The sequence below is a fragment of the Typopeltis vanoorti genome, chromosome 7, assembly GCF_054136105.1.
Source record: "Typopeltis vanoorti isolate ZY-2024b chromosome 7, IOZ_Tvanoo_1.0, whole genome shotgun sequence".
NCBI classification, from domain to species: domain Eukaryota; kingdom Metazoa; phylum Arthropoda; class Arachnida; order Uropygi; family Thelyphonidae; genus Typopeltis; species Typopeltis vanoorti.
The window spans coordinates 17,571,651-17,588,824 of record NC_143555.1 but is presented as its reverse complement, the minus strand read 5'-3'; the positions used below and the strand labels follow the sequence as shown (position 1 = coordinate 17,588,824).

General features: G+C 37.5%; 1 protein-coding gene across 2 annotated transcripts in view; it reads left to right on the top strand.

Annotated features, from left to right (window-relative positions):
• Nucleotides 1-17,174, top strand: part of LOC150104516 (flavin reductase (NADPH)) — a 92,747-nt gene that overhangs the window by 55,032 nt on the left and 20,541 nt on the right. For both annotated transcript variants that reach the window (XM_090395702.1, XM_090395703.1), the window contains exon 3: nucleotides 11,045-11,134. In XM_090395702.1, the coding sequence (XP_090251828.1) occupies nucleotides 11,045-11,134 (90 nt within the window). The remainder of the gene's footprint in view (nucleotides 1-11,044; nucleotides 11,135-17,174) is intronic.

Here is a 17,174-nt window from a genome sequence, read left to right as displayed (position 1 = left end):
GGGTCAGAATCTCACTCTAGAGTGATGGGAAATCAAGTTCTGCTGGGTGAACGCGCATACTGGGGCAGCAGGAAACGAGAGAGTGGATCAGCTGGCAAAAGAAGCAGCTAGAAATGAATGGTTACAAGTTACCAAAAGTACTCGAAATCTGCTATAAAAACACTTGCAGAAGAGAAAAGCCTAGACATGTTGGAAGAAGAATGGAAAACATCAAAAAACCGAACAACAACAAAAGAATTCTTGCCAAGCATCAGAAGCAGACTATGGCTGAAAAAACATGTTATTTCTCCAGGTTTAACCACGTTTATTGGACTCCATCTGGATGCCCCTAATACAACACATCATCACTTCTGGAGAAAAGTGGCCAGTGTCGAAACAGAGACTTATCGAAAAGTATTACTCAGAATTAATTAAATTTGCTAATAAGATCAACTTCCAGTCCTTGTAATCTAACATAATTACTGATATTGTGTGAATTATATAGTGTTAATATATGTATATGTAAAAATATAAATGTAAATATGAAAAATTGATAGAAAAATATAAATACAAATGATAATCAGTACTTGTAAGTTACATGTAATATAAGCATTGTATGCAATGGAGCACATAGGAATAAATTACCTCCTGGTACGGTTACTATTGGGAGGAAAACGCAAAACACACACATATACATACCTGCAATGTATCCTCAAAGGGAACATTCCACAGACCTGCCACCAGCTTGGTCAATCATCTCTGAATTCTCTCCACCACCTGCTCCCCAGGAAATGTAGATGACCAGAAGAGGAATAATAGCCTCCCTACCTTTACTTCTCAATGTTTCCAGCATCCAATAATCCTCTGAGCTATTTTGCCAGTGCTTGAAATATGTCTTCATCATCATCATCAAATTCCTGCCATGTACCCTCAAGGGGTGTACAGGATATGACAGTACTACCTGAAAAAATTACATCATTACTAACTTCCTATCTACAATTTTCCTCCAAATCAGTCTGTTACTTGTCAAGACTCCAACATTATCAGATCTTATATTTCTATCGTCTAAGGCACTTTGCACCGTATCAATCCACCTATATCTTGGTCTTCCTCTGGGTCGTTTTCCTGCCAACCTGGCAGAGAACACTTGTTTTGCTAATCTTTCTTCTCCCATTCTATTTAAGTGACCATACCACCTGAGATTAGCTCTGCTAACGCATTCCTGGATGCTGACAATGTCAAGTTCTTTCCTAATATCCTCATTTTTAATATGATATTGCCATTGATGCCATCTGTTCACGCCTCTAATCTTTCTCAGGACTCACATATCTGCGGTCTCTAGTCTTTGGTCAAGTGTTTTACTTCAGACCCAGCTCTCAGATCCATAAGTTAAAACTGGTTTGAACACTGTCTTGTATACAGCTAATTTAGTGTTCCGACTAATTTCTCTCTTATTCCATACGAATTTATTCAATTGACTTCCCACCATACCAGCTTTGCTGATTCTGTTGTCTATTTCTATATTTAATTTACCATCTTCAGTAAAAATTGTGCCTAAGTAGCTGAAATGTTTTACTTGTTCCACAGGTTCTCCATTCACAACACAGTTGACATTTTCAATGATTCTGCCTATTTTCATTGTCTTTGTCTTTTTATTGCTGACCTTCATACCATATCTATTACAACAAAGACAATGAAAATAGGCAGAATCATTGAAAATGTCAACTGTGTTGTGAATGAAGAACCTGTGGAACAAGTAATACATTTCAGCTACTTAGGCACGATTTTTACTGAAGATGGTAAATTAAATATAGAAATAGACAACAGAATCAGCAAAGCTGGTATGGTGGGAAGTCAATTGAATAAATTGACTCAGAGAATCTTGCAGACTTGTAGCGGATTTATTTATAAGTATAACATCATCTGCATAAGGCAAAGAGCTGACATTAACATCTCCAATTTTGATATCAAGTTTAATACCACTTTCCTTCATAATGTGATCCATATAGATAATGAATAACAGAGAGGATAATGTACATCCTTGTCTCACACCAGATTTAACATTAAACCATCTTCCTGTACTTCCTTCAATTCTAACTGCTGACTTACAACTCAAATAAAGACTAAGTATTGCTTGATATAATGCCCCATTGACACCATATAACTGCAGCGTATTGAATAGCTTCTCTCTTGGCACCTTGTCATATGCCTTTTCCAAATCGACAAAACTTAAATACAGATCTTTGTTATATTCCCATGCTTTCTCGACTATTTGTCGTAAAGTGAAGATCTGATCCTGACAGCCTCTATTTGGCCTGAATCCAGCTTGTTCTTCACCATGCTTTTCTTCCACAATTCTTCTCAACCGTTTCTCAAGTATACTTGCATAGATCTTGCCAGGCACACTCACTAGGGAAATACCTCTGTAATTCTCACATTCAGTTTTATTTCCCTTTTTATATATGGGTACTATGAGAGCTCTACTCCAATCATCAGGAATTCGTCCCTCTGTCCAGGCTTTCTGAACTATGCAGTGCAGCCACTGTAAGACTTTTATACCTACTTCAGCATTTCTGGTCGAATATCATCTACTCCTGCTGCCTTTCCACATTTCAAGCCTTTGATGGCTTTTTCTACTTCAAGTATGGATATGTATTCCTGGCTGCATGCCTGGTCAGTATTTTTTACCACTGTGCTGTCATCACTGCTTGTTTCATTTAGCAATTTTTTGAAGTAATTACTCCATACTTCAAGGATATCTTTTTCTCCTGTTTTCATTTCACCTTTATCATCTCTAACTCCTTTTACAGCACTCTTTCCTCCATTCCTAAGCTTCTTCAACAACCTCCAGAATATTTTGCCACCTTCTTGATATTTATTTTCTATATTCTTGCCAAAGTCCTCCCATGACTTTTGTTTAGCTAGTTTTACACACTGTTTAGCTTTCTTACATTGTCTCTGTATTCTGTAAGAGTAAAAGCTGACTTATTTGCCAGGAACTTTTGATATGTTTTCTTCTTTTCCTTCACTGCTGCTTTAACTTCCTGTGTCCACCAGGGAGTTCTGATTTTTTTATCCTTGCACACAACCTCACCACATGCCTCTCTGGCAGAATCAATCAATGTTTTCTTCAAAGTTTGCCACTGAATCTCCAAGGTTTGATTCCTGTTCTCAAACTCTTTCATTTTCTTTTCAATAATCTTTCTGTATTTTAGTCTACAGTTCACATCTGAGAGCTGCTCAACTTTTATTCGCTTTAAAACTTTCTTACATGTTATTCTTTTCAATATGAAATTCAATATTATCCTGCTCAAGACTAAATAGTGATCACTTCCAATTTCAAATCCTCTGTACACTCTGTTGTCCTGCACCAGGGAGAAAACATCACTATCAACAATAACATAGTCAATGAGACTTTTCTTATTCCTTGCCTCTTCTCTCCATGTGAATTTGTGCATATTTTTATATTGGAACATGGTGTTAGTAATAACCAGTCCATGTCCTGAGCAGAAATCCAACAGATATTTGCCATTATTATTAGCTTTGCTCTTTTCTCCAAATTTTCCCAAAATATTTTTGTATGTCTAACAATCATTTCCTACTCTGCTATTTGTATCCCCAACAAGGACCAACTTTTCCTTTTTCATTGTGTCAGTTGCTTTTTCTAAAGCATCAAAAAATTCCTCCGCTTCTACCTTAGTAGAACCTTCTATGGGACCATAGGCACAAATAAGTCTCATTGTCCAGTTCCCCATTCTCATATTTGCCCACATTACTCTACTTGAGACTGACTGCCATTCAAGAAGATTAGCCTCGTATTTTGTGTTGAATACTATGGCTACTCCTTCTTTTCCTTGATTGTCATTGCCTGAATATAACCTTTTGTATTTATTGCTCAGAAAGATCTCACCAGTTTTGGTCTTTTTTGTTTCAGTCACCCCTATTATGTCGATCTGGTACTTATCTAATTCCTCAGCTAGCTCCATTTTTTTGCCATTCAGGCTTCTTACGTTGATAGTACCGATCTTTAACTCTGGTGATGTTGAGTTGTGGTTTGTTTTCAGATTTGTTCCAGTAGCTGACTTTTCGTTGTTCTCCCTGGTTCCCTGGCGAAAACAACGGGGGCCTTGTTTAACCGGGCGACGCCCCAGCCGGCATGAAATTTTGTCATGTTGTACCATCATTTTTTATTTTGGTTTAACCAATAAGAATACAATTTGGTCAGCTAAATCCCAAATTGCCAGCCCATCCTCGTTCGTTCAGTATCAAAGTAGATACCCAACAGGGTGCACCACGAGAAGGTGAGGATTGGACATTAGGTCAGAAGCTCTGGTCGGTTCTCCGCATTCCTTTAAAGGCTATGCGGAGGTCTCTTCTCAGTTATACAGCTTTGACCCTTAAGCTGAATTTCGAATCTCTATCCACCATCATATCCAGATCCCTAGCCTCGTCAGTTTCCTGTAAACTAGTACCATCAGTATGATATAAAATGTGCAATATTTTCATTCCAAAGTGCATTATGTTACATTTTACAAATTGAATTGACAACCATTGTCCTTTGCCCACACTGCCAATTTATTTAATCTTCCTGTAAGATATTTAGATTACCCTGATCAACTATTGCCCGCCCTAGTTTTGCTCTGGAGGGATCATCTCCAGATCTCTCGCCTTGTCAGTTTCCTGTAAACTCATACCATCAATATGATATAAAATATGCAATATTTTCATTCCAAAGTGCATTATATTTTACAAATCGAATTGACAACCATTGTCCTTTGCCCACACTGCCAATTTATTTAATCTTCCTGTAAGATATTTAGATTACCCTGATCAACTATTGCCCTCCCTAGTTTTGCATCATTGACAAAAAACTGCCCTCCTCCTTCAGATCTTCTGCTGTGTCATTAATGTACAAATTAAAGTGTAGTGGTCTTAGTACAGAATGCTGGGGCACTCCACTGGTCACCCTCATTCGTCTCGCTTCCACTCTACTATGCACCACCTTCTGATGTCTACCTATCAGCCATCCCCTATCCATGCAACCAGCCTCATATCCATTCCCATTTGCTGTGACTTATGTAATAGTTTTCCATGTGGTATTCTGTCAAATTCAAAGGCTATCAGTATCATGGTGTAGCTATTTCCTTTATCCAATTCTGTTCTCATCTTATTACAAAATGTGAATAAATTACTGACACAAGACCTACCTTTTACAGAGTCATGTTGTTCCCTATAAAGTATCATATTCCTATCCATCCATTCCTGAATTTTACTTTTAACCAACTTTTCCAATACTTTAACCACCACTTCAGAGATATTAATTTGTCTGTAATTTGCTGCTTCTATGTTGGAGCCACCTTTATGTAATGAAACTATCTTATCTTCTTTCCTCTACCTTGGAATCTTGCCACAGCTGAGATTTAGATTAAACAATTTTGTCAGAGGTGCTGCCAGTTCACTTGCACGTTCTCGTAGCACATAAGCTGACATACTGTCCAGGCCAACTGCTGTATGCACATTGATATTTTTGAAAATACTGAGTCCCTCTAGTTCTATCTTAATGCTCACATCGGTCACCTCAGTAACTGCTAAGTCATCACTTCCTTGCAAAGTGATCACTTAGTAACTGAACTATTTGTTCTGTCACTTTCCTACAATCAGTACTAAGTAAAGTTATCTTTCCATAATCATTTGTTCTCTTACTTGCTATATAGCAAAAAAACTCTTTTGGATTTACTTTGGCCTGCATTTTTTTTTAATTTTTTTTTTTTATTTTTTTTTAGCTCCTTTATATTGCTAGTCATCTACTTAATCTCTACTCAATTTATCTGAGTCCATACCCTGGGTATGCACTCTGATACTGCCTTGCTCAAACAATCCTTGAGCGCTTCCATACACTAAAGACATTTGTTCTGTGTAGTTTCTTATGCCATGGCAATACTCCAAGTTGCCTCCTAAGTTTGTCATAATCACCAGCTTTGTAGTTGTTCCACATAAATCCTTTCTTGACTGAAATTTCCATATGTTGAATGTTGAGCAACCTCCCTGGACAAGACTGCATGGTCACTTGATCAGAGATAGTTTCTACTGCAGTTACAGATAGATCTTCTGATACTATTACCAGATTCAGTACTCTCCAATCCCCCTGATCCGTTCCATGACATGCTGTTTCAGGTAATTATATCTTAGTAACTGTATAATTTCATTTTGCCATGTGCCTTTTTCTCCTTCCAGTCTGTATCGCCATAGTTGAAGTCTCCCGTGATAATTGCTCAGCCTGCACTCATTGTACTAATCTTCTGATGCATGTTATCTGCATCTTCTTGTGAACCCCTAGGTCTATAGCAGCGACACACAATATATTTTGTCTTCTTGGCCTCTCTCACACTAGACAGCCTCAAATGAACTATTTCCATCAGATCTATAATCTGCCTTACTTGAAATAGTAAAAGCCATCTAAAACCTGTAAATGTGGAAACACAGCAGGTGATGTTTGACAAGAAATGCTCAAATATGAGAGTTTTATGGTGGTCACTGCATAATTGAGAAGGTCAAATTCCAGATCATTGGAGTAAAGCTCTCATTATAGTACTTGTCTGTACAAAAGGAAATAAAACTGAATAAAACTGAATGTGGGAATTAGAGAGGAATTTCATTTCTGAGTGTTCTAGGTATGATTTATGCCAGTATACTTGAGAAGGGGCTGAGAAAAATTGTAGATATGAAACATGGAGAAAAACAAGCTGTGTTCATGATAAATAGAAGTTGTTAAGATCACATTTTCACTTGAAGACATTTGAGCTTTATATATCTATCTGGAAAAGGCATATGACAAGGTGCCAAGAGAAGAGCTGTTCGAAATGCTACAATTATATTGTAAATGCAAAATTATATTGAGCATTACAGAATCTCCATCATAATCTATTATCTATATGAATTACATTAAGAAGAGTGGCATTAAACCTGATTTCAAAATTGGATATGTTATTTCAATTCTTTACTTTATTACCCTTAAATAAATCCACTTCTAGTGTGTAAGGATTCCTTAGTGAAACCCAATAACTGCTGTAACATATTTGCATATAACATATTTTGATATGAAAATCAGCAATAAAAAAAAATGCAGATTATAAAAATTGGCAGGCATGTGAAAACTCTTGGCTACATCCTGAATAGAGAACCTATAGAACAAATAAAATATTTCAGCTGTTTAGACACAGTTTTAAGTGCATATGGGCAGTTAAATTTGGAAATAGAAAACAGAATATGTAAAACTAGGTATGATAAGTTGCACAAATGAATAAATTTTTATGGAATAAAAGAGAAGTCAATCAGAACATTAAACTAGCTGTTTATAAGACTGTGCTGTTGATTTAGAAATGAAATGGTTAATCATAGACTGGTGACCATAGCAGTTATAAGAAAAATTAATCATACTAAAAATTAAGATATTAGAAGGAGCTTGACTTTGTTAATGTTCAGGAATGTATGACTAGAGTCCTGATCCTGATTTATGCTCGAGCATAGACCTACACCTTTTATGGTGTAGGCATTCGGAACTGAAATCTTATGGAATAGGTTGGTTACTCCTTATTCCTGGAGGTATTCTATGCCTGTAGAAGCGTGTGTTCAGGGCTGGTTTGCCTGCTTGCAGGAGGAAAAACCCCAGATAAACTGGGGAGAAAAACCCTGCAGTCTACATCCAAGACTGGCTAACTTGGCTATGTCTGAGAAAGATCCTAAGCTCCTCACGTCAGTGACGAGAATCGAATGCAGGACACTCCTTTCCAAGGCATATGATTGCTGAGTGCGTAACCACTCGGCTAACCGCGCATGACTAGAGTATGGCCACTTAAACTGAATGGGAAAAGAACAGAATGGAAGCAGAACAAGTAGTAATAATTGGACACCATTTGAGGCATAGGGGACTGATTACAGAAATAATGGAGGGGACTGTAGAAGGAAAGAGGCCATGAGGCAGACCAAGAATTTCATATATAAATAACATAATGATGCTAACTGGCGCTAAGAGTTATGAAGAGATAAAAAGGAAGTTACAAGACAGGATGTTGTGATGTGCTGCTATATTTACCAGTTTTCGGATTGATGCACCAAAGAAAAAGAAGAATGATGTTTTTTTTTTATGCTCACTAAATGAGTTGTGTATATAATTACTGTAAGTAAGACTGTAAATAAAGATATGTGGTCTCTGACTTATCAAGAGAGACCACATTTCTTCTTCTTTCATTGCCATCTCCTATCAGAGGTCAACCTTGGCAAATTTTGGGCGATTCTCAGCCACTCTGAGCAGTCTCTCAGAGTTCATGCCAGTCCACTGTCTGATGTGTGCCAGCCAAGATTTTCCTCATCTTCCTTGTCCTCTTCTTCCATTTATCTTCCCTTTTATAATCAATTGAAGTATCTTATATTTTTCATTACGAAGTAGGTGACCAAGATATGCAGTTTTCATTCTTTTTATGGTATCTAAAAGTTCACATGATTTCACCCATTTGTTCCAGTACTTCCTGATCAGATGTTTTTGCTGTCCATGGGATTTTTAACATTCGTCTGTATAACCACATCTCAAAGGCTTGAAGGTCCAAGTTTCTGCACGTACAGCAGTACAGACCACATATCACTCACACTAAATGTCATACTTTCTCTCGAATTCATTCACACTGTCTGCATCACAACCTCCAAAAGCAAGGCCATTCCTGTTATGCACACCGATTTTTCTCTCTATAAAAGAAAGTTCTACCTCTCATCCCTTTCTTGTCTGCATTCATTATCATCTACCATGGATACCCTCTCCCGATTCCCACCCGCATAAAATGAAAAATTTTTCTCTGCTGGTATCCTGTATGAACCTTTCAAAAGTTTGTAGGTCTTTATGATATCACCCCTCATTCTCCTGTGTGTGTGTGTGTGTGTGTGTGTGTGTGTGTGTGTGTGTGTGTGTGTGTGTGTGTGTGTGTGTGTGTGTGTGTGTGTGTGTGTGTGTGTGTGTGTGTGTGTAGTAAACCCATGCTGTTTGTTGCCAAGTGTAGATTCTCTGTCAGTTCATTTCCATATACGATATCTTACCAACTCTTCCAAAATCTTCACCCTCACTCCAAATACTGATTATAATCCCATTGCACTAGGGTGGTACAAAGACTGATGTGTCTAAGTTAATAGTTAGACACATCAGTCTTTGTACCACCCTAGTGCAATGGGATTATAATGCATTTTTTCTGCTCCTGTGGAATCTTCCCTGTGCTGAGACTCAAATTATACAGCCACATCAAAATCAGCTTAACTCTTTTATCATCTGTGCTGATTCAACAGCTCTAATATTTGATTAGATTTATTAAATTATTTTGGATGTACAGTAATCTACCATTTATCTGACCTTCAAAACAATGACCCTTCAATTAACCAACCGTTGCATGTCAAACCAACTTTTCTGTAGACCACTTTGTTATTATACTTTAATTATCCAAACGATGAGTTTAGATAATTGAACAGATAAATGGTTGATTACTGTATTGTTAAAGTTCTTTGGTTAAGTTATTTTGAATATGCACTTAATGGACAAAACATTAGAGATAGGTATGATGGAAAATTGACACTGGCATTCCCTGTGCAGATGGTAAATAAGCAGATATCGGGGATTCCAAACAGTGTATCTCAATTGACGAACATAGGTAAATGTGACAATCTTAGCGACTTTGATCGTGGACATATTGATGCAAAAAAGATCAGTCATTCTATCGCCCAAGTGATAAGAACCCTATAGTTCTCAAGGGCAACTGTGTCAAGGATCTAACATGAGTATATCATCAACAGATGTACCAGCACCCAGCGAGTAAGTGGTGGCTGACCACGTGCCATTGATGACCAGAGTTGACATAGACTGTCCAGGCTCATATAGATGGCAGCAAAAATTATATCCAATTTCAATGTTGGAGTTACAAGCAGCATCAGTGAACAAACAGTATGGCGTACCCTGCATACTATGGGAGCCAATGCCCTGATCGTGTATCAGGGTCCCGCCTAGTATCAGGACTATCAAACAAGGACTTCTGCAGAGTGGACCAGAGTTGTACGGTCTGATGAATCCCATTATCATTTGTACCAAACTGATGAGAGGATGTGGCATCGACAGCATGGGGCCATAGCCCTATCATGCCAGGTCAGCTTTGTTCAAGGAGGTGGTGGCTCTGTGATGGTTTGGGAGAGCCTTCGCATATGGCACATTAGGTTGCTTAGTGTGTCTGGAGAGGTCCTTAAACACTGCGACCTACCAGAATGTGCTGGTTGATCACCTACACTCTTTCATGGCCTTTGTGTATCTACAGCTGATGGTCTGTTTTAGCAGGACAATGCACCACTCCCCACCAGGCCGCAACCACTCGGACCTGGCTCGAGGAACACTCATCTGAGTTTGGGATAACTCAGTGCCCTCTGAATTAAATCTGATCAAATCTCTCTGGAATGCCGTGGAGCAATCCCTCAGATCCATGTATCTGGGACTGATGTCTAAGATCCAGTTATGGACAATGCTGCAACAGGCATGGCTGTAATTACCTCAGGCAACCATCCAGCATCTGGTGGAGTCAATGCCTCAGAGAATACAAGCTGTTATTCATGCTAGAGGAGGACTGACATGCTATTAGGTAGATATCTCTAATGCTTTGTTCATTGAGTGTATTATTAAAGTTCTGTTTGGATATATAATTAAAGGTCTTTGATTGGATTAAATACTGGAGTTTGAGATCAGGAATGCCGTTTCCATAGGAGACGAACCTGGTTAGCATTTCAATAGTTAAAACAAAAAAAATCATGTGTAATCATCATGTAAAAACAAGAAACGATATTACATTTAAGTTGCAACAACTCGCTATAATGCGATGCTGAAAATGAAAGCAAACTCTGTATGTGTCTGTAGAGAGAGAGAGATGGATGGAACAGTATAAATATTCCGTTTTTTCATTCAGCATATGCAGTTATCTAAAAATCAATTACTTCTGCCTGAAGGCAAATTTCAGCATTGTGCAATGTTATTGTTAATTTTTTTTTTTAGGTCCTACAACTGTTATGTCTGAAGGAACAAGATATATTTTAGAAGCAATGAAAATGCATGGAATCTGCCGTGTCTCCTGCTGTATATCTTGTGAGTCCATATTTAAATATTTTGATAATTTAATTCTTCATGGTTATCATTGATGTAATTCTGAAATGCCCAAATTCCCAGCCATAATATTTTATTGTATTTTATTATTTAGTTTTATTTTGTGAGGATTTTATTGTCTCAGTATTGTCTACACGTGTATGGATTGTATTCAACATAGTGGGCGCTAGTTTTAGCACTACAGCTATCCTACTATCATGTAAAGACTACATTATTCATAGCACATTTGATGATTTTGTAGCTTGCTATGGATGTGCTTTATACGTAGCATCTCATGGTTTAAAAATGTGGTAGGTGTTGAGACAGGAATGTGTGTACATGCATGAAATGTAGGCAGTAAGAAGTGCTGGGAGGCATAAGTGTCTCGATCTCAGGATTTAGTGGCAGCAAAGATAGTGCTTCAGAAACCAGTGATTTTCAGTTTATGGAATAGTGTGTTGGAGGGTAGGGAGATTGTTAAAGACATATATATGAATTTAGCCTTGAACAGTTTAGGAGATGGAGATGATTTGTCTGATGGACATGACTGTGTGTGTGAATGCAAATTGAAAGCAGAATGTGTGGAGAGAGAAACAGAACTGCTGAGAAAGGAGATGAAAGGAATGAAGAGAGTTCAGGAGGATGAATGAAGATCTTGGGAGGATAAAGAGGTTGGCTAGTGGGAAAGGAAAAAAGAGTACATCTTAGATATATGTCATCAGAGATGAAGGCAAGAGGATGGAGGAGACAGGGGGATAAGAGGAAATTGCAGGAAGTCGAGGAGGAAGGTGAGAGAATGTGAGTGACACTGGAAGAGAGGAAATTGCAGAAAGCCGAGAGAGAGTGGAAGCAAGAGACAGAGAGAGAGATGGGAGGGGGAGAGAGAGAGAGAGAGAGAGAGAGAGAGATTGGAAGCCATAAGAGTCAGGGATGGGATGCTGAGAGAAGGATGAATGAATCTGTTCAGAGTGTCATGTATAGAGATTCGGTGTGGGTTGTGCAGAGTAAAGTGCCAGAGAAGTGCTTGCCTGGTGGAATGATAGAGTGTGGCAGTGAAGAGGGATGAAAGTGTAGAGGAGAGGATAGCAAATGTTGAGATGAATAACCCAAGAGGTAGCATAAATCATGTAATGCAAGATTTGAGGTTGATGTTGGAGATAGTGCAGCAGAAATGTGTCTGAGGAATGATAGTGAGCATGTTGCCCAGGTATGATAATGTGGAATGAAGGAAAAAAAGCAGTAATGATGAATGAGATGATAGTGAGCATGTATGTGCAGGAAAATAGGTCTGGAAGATGTTGATATGTGAAGTATGCTTGAGTATAGAAGAAAGCTTGTATGCAAAAGATGGATTGCATTTGAATGCAGAAGGGTGCAGGCATTTGGAGAGACTTGTTTTCTGAGCAAGTGAGTGTGTCAGGACAGGGAAAGTAGAATTGCATAGGTAGAATGTTGCAGGGATGGCCACAAAGAAATGAGAGTGGGGGTGTCATAATGGCTATAAGAATACTGGCAATATGCTGGGTTTTTTTTTATATACAAATACTAGAAGAATTATTAATAAAGGGAGTCCTGACTTGGAGGCTGAATAGGCATATGGAGGTATCAAAACAAAGCATTTATGTGGAATTATAAGAAAGGTGATTATCATACACTGAGAAACCAGCTTGCAGCAGTACAGTGGATGAAAGAATTTCAAGTTAGAGGGATCATTAGTGCATGGGAGATGCTTATTGACATCATTGACAGATTGTATACTTTGAATAAGTTGAAGCAATTTGGAGTCAAATGGATGAAAAAAAGGAATAAAAGGGGAATTGCAGAAGAAAAAAATACCATGAAAGGTTTGTGTGTATATATATATATATCTTTGCCAGCAAAGGTTGGTCGATTGGTAGAGCCTCTGCTACTAATGGCTCAGTTAATTAAGTTTGAATGCAGTTAGTAGTTGGAAGGGGACCAATCGTTTGATGTTGTTGGCACACTCTCCCTCGATGAGTCTTTGGACTCCCTGGAGGTGTCAAATAATAATAATAATATACACCCTTATATATATATATATAGAGAGAGAGAGAGAGAGAGAGAGAGCGAGAGAGAGAGATGAACAATTGCATCATGAGGAATATAAGGCTAGGAAAGTGACTGCTATTGTAAGGGGAGATAAATTAGAATATGCACTATAATCCAAGGAAAATCTGAAGGAATTTTTTCACTACATGGCAAGTAGGAGAAAAAATGATAATGGATGGATTATCTTTCTTGGTGGAGATGGGAATTGGGTGACCAAAGCAGATAATATAGTTGAGCTATTTAATGATCAGTTTATTAGTGTGTTCTATCCTTATCCTTGTACTACAGGCTTTATTCCTAAAAGGAGAATGACGGGTGAAGTGTTAGAAGTGAATGAAGAGGATGTATTCTGAATACTGAGTACGCCAAATGTCAATAACAAAGGGGGGGGGGATGGAATTTCACCATGGATCTTAAGGGAATGTGCCATGAAATTGACATCGCTATTAACTGGTTATTTAATGAAAGTCTTGCAAGGGCAAGTTCCAGGAGGGTGGAAAGAGGGTAAGATAATAAAGCTGGTGGTAGAATGGAGGTATCAAACTATATGCCTGTTGTTTATTTTTTAACGGTATATATTAGAACACAGAAAAATAAGTAAATAATTAATTTATTAACTTATTGCTGATATTTCGCTGGTGTTATAACCAGCATCTTCAGAGCACAAAAATACAGTTTGTCACAGTATGCGAGACTATAACAACATGGTGTAATCAACGGACTAGTTAAACAAAATTGTAGCAGTAACACAAAGACTTCAGATAGAGGAGAAAGATTTCATATAGAGGCCGCCAAAATTCAGGACTCTTGTCTTTGTGTTGCTGCTACAATTTTGTTTAACTAGTCCGTTGATTACACCATGTTGTTATAGTCTTGCATATTGTGACAAACTGTGTTTTTGTGCTCTGAAGATGCTGGTTATAACACCAGTGAAATATCAGCAATAAGTTAATAAATTATTTACTTATTTTTCTGTGTTCTAATATATACCGTTAAAAAATAAACAACATGTACGATGAACACATAAGTCTGTCCACACGTTTAAACTATATGCCTGTTTGCATTTCTTCTGTAGTTGTTCAGATTTTGGAGAAATTGGGAAGAACTCTTATAAAGAATTGAGCAGATGAGGATAATATTATTTATGCAGGGCAGCATGGATTTGTTAAAGGGCACTCTTGTTTTAGTAATCTGGTTACCTTTTACAATAGAATAACAAGAGCAGTGGATGAGGGTAAGGCATACGCTGTTATTTTTATGGATTTTTCCAAGGCATTTGACAGATTGCTGCATGGCAGTTGATTTTTAAGTTGCTTCATATGGGTTTAGATATCAGGTTGGTGGAATGGATTGCTTATTGGCTCTCTGATAGATATCAGGGAGTTGTATATAGAGGAATGGTATCAGAGAGATAGAAAGTTTACAAGTGGAGTTCAGCAGTTTGGGAACTGCTGAACCCTGTTCAAGCTTAGTTTAGTACATTTTGTACCATGGATGGACTAGGGATTTTTCCTAGTTTTTTTTTAATTTTATATATATATATATATATATATGGGAATAAATTTTTAACTTGGGTATATTGTATATTAGGATAACCAAGCAATTTTATATGCTTGGTTATTTTAGCTCCTAATCCCAAGTATGCAAACAATTAAGTTTGCGCCTGAAACAAAGTTCAAGTCTAAAGATGGTACAACACCAGGGCAACTCATTGTAAAGGTGGCTAAAGCTTTGATCACTATTCTTAGTATTTTCCCATAATGTAAAGCACATCTCACTAGAAGATGTATACTGCAATGCATTATGGGTGGGGTCACTACCCAGACCGGTTTCGACCTTTTTTGAGGTCTCCTCAGTGAGTAGCTAGACCCTAAATACCAAGGTTTTAGTAATACAAAGCCTTATCAACTTTACCTATTTAAGTTGCAACAAGGTGTATTAAGTTTTAATAAAAATCTCTGGAGGAGATATTGATGGGAATAAATTTTTAACTTGGGTATATTGTATATTAGGATAACCAAGCAATTTTATATGCTTGGTTATTTTAGCTCCTAATCCCAAGTATGCAAACAATTAAGTTTGCGCCTGAAACAAAGTTCAAGTCTAAAGATGGTACAACACCAGGGCAACTCACCAGGGTAGTGACCCCACCCATAATGCATTGCAGTATACATCTTCTAGTGAGATGTGCTTTACATTATGGGAAAATACTAAGAATAGTGATCAAAGCTTTAGCCACCTTTACAATGAGTTGCCCTGGTGTTGTACCATCTTTAGACTTGAACTTTGTTTCAGGCGCAAACTTAATTGTTTGCATACTTGGGATTAGGAGCTAAAATAACCAAGCATATAAAATTGCTTGGTTATCCTAATATACAATATACCCAAGTTAAAAATTTATTCCCATCAATATCTCCTCCAGAGATTTTTATTAAAACTTAATACACCTTGTTGCAACTTAAATAGGTAAAGTTGATAAGGCTTTGTATTACTAAAACCTTGGTATTTAGGGTCTAGCTACTCACTGAGGAGACCTCAAAAAAAGGTCGAAACCGGTCTGGGTAGTGACCCCACCCATAATGCATTGCAGTATACATCTTCTAGTGAGATGTGCTTTACATTATGGGAAAATACTAAGAATAGTGATCAAAGCTTTAGCCACCTTTACAATGAGTTGCCCTGGTGTTGTACCATCTTTAGACTTGAACTTTGTTTCAGGCGCAAACTTAATTGTTTGCATACTTGGGATTAGGAGCTAAAATAACCAAGCATATAAAATTGCTTGGTTATCCTAATATATATATATATATATATTTATATATAAAATTTTTCATTTATTTTTTGACATAATCTGGAAACACTGCTCTAGAGATCAAACATGGAACTTTTTTTCAAGCCTTCAGTCCACTTCAGGTCTCCAATAAATAGTGCAGTGGTCTCACACTGGGCAATGACATTATTCATTTCCCACCATTATGTTTGTACATGATGTTAAGCTTGGAAGGGTTATTAGTAATACTGCTGATGTTTTTGCTCTTCAAGAGGATTTGAATAAGCTGGCATAGTGAGCAGATGTATGAGAATGTCAGGTTTATGCAACTAAATGTAAGGTTTTAAAATTTGAGATCCACAGATGGAATGTTTGATACCCATCTGGTGGAGTTATACTTGAAGATATGAAGAAGTAAGGGATCTTGGGATGATTGTATAGATTGAAAGTCAGAAGACATACTACAGAAGTTATGAAGACATCTTAGAAAAATGCAACAATGTTTAGGAGAATATTAACCATGAAAGATAAAAGTGTGCCGGTCCCATTGTATAATGCTTTGATTCGACCACATTTGAATTTCTGTGATCAGATCTAGTCACTGGAATTTGAAGGGGGATGAAGTAACCTTGGAGAGGGTACAGAGACAGATAACAAAAATGATATCAGGACTGTACAATGTTCATTATGAGGATAGACTGACAGCAGACTGCAGAGTTTGGTGGATAGAAAGCAAAGGGAGGATATGATCGAAACTTTTAAGCTGTTGAAGCGTTATTATCATATTAGCACAGAGAAGATTTTCATATGGTTGAAGGAGCCATTCCTGAAAGTTGCAAAAGAAGGTGGTGAGTAAAAGGGTTAGAAGTAAGTGTTTTGCATAGAGAATGGGTAGGAGCATGGAAGGCATTGCTCGAGAGGGTAGTGAACATGCAGACTTTGGATGGATTTAAGGAGTGGGATGATAGACTTTGTGTTGACTAGTGTTGACCTTCCATGATGACACTTGTGACTCCATGGAGGTCAGGAAAATAATAATAATAATAGCTAGTCTCTGGAAATATTATTTTATATAACTGTTGTTTTTGTGCAATTTTTTTGCACTTTTTCTTACTCAAAAATGTTCTTTTAGAGGATGATGTAAGATGGTAAGAAAACTTTTGAAAGAATTATATTTTCTTATTAGAAAACTGTAATATTTTA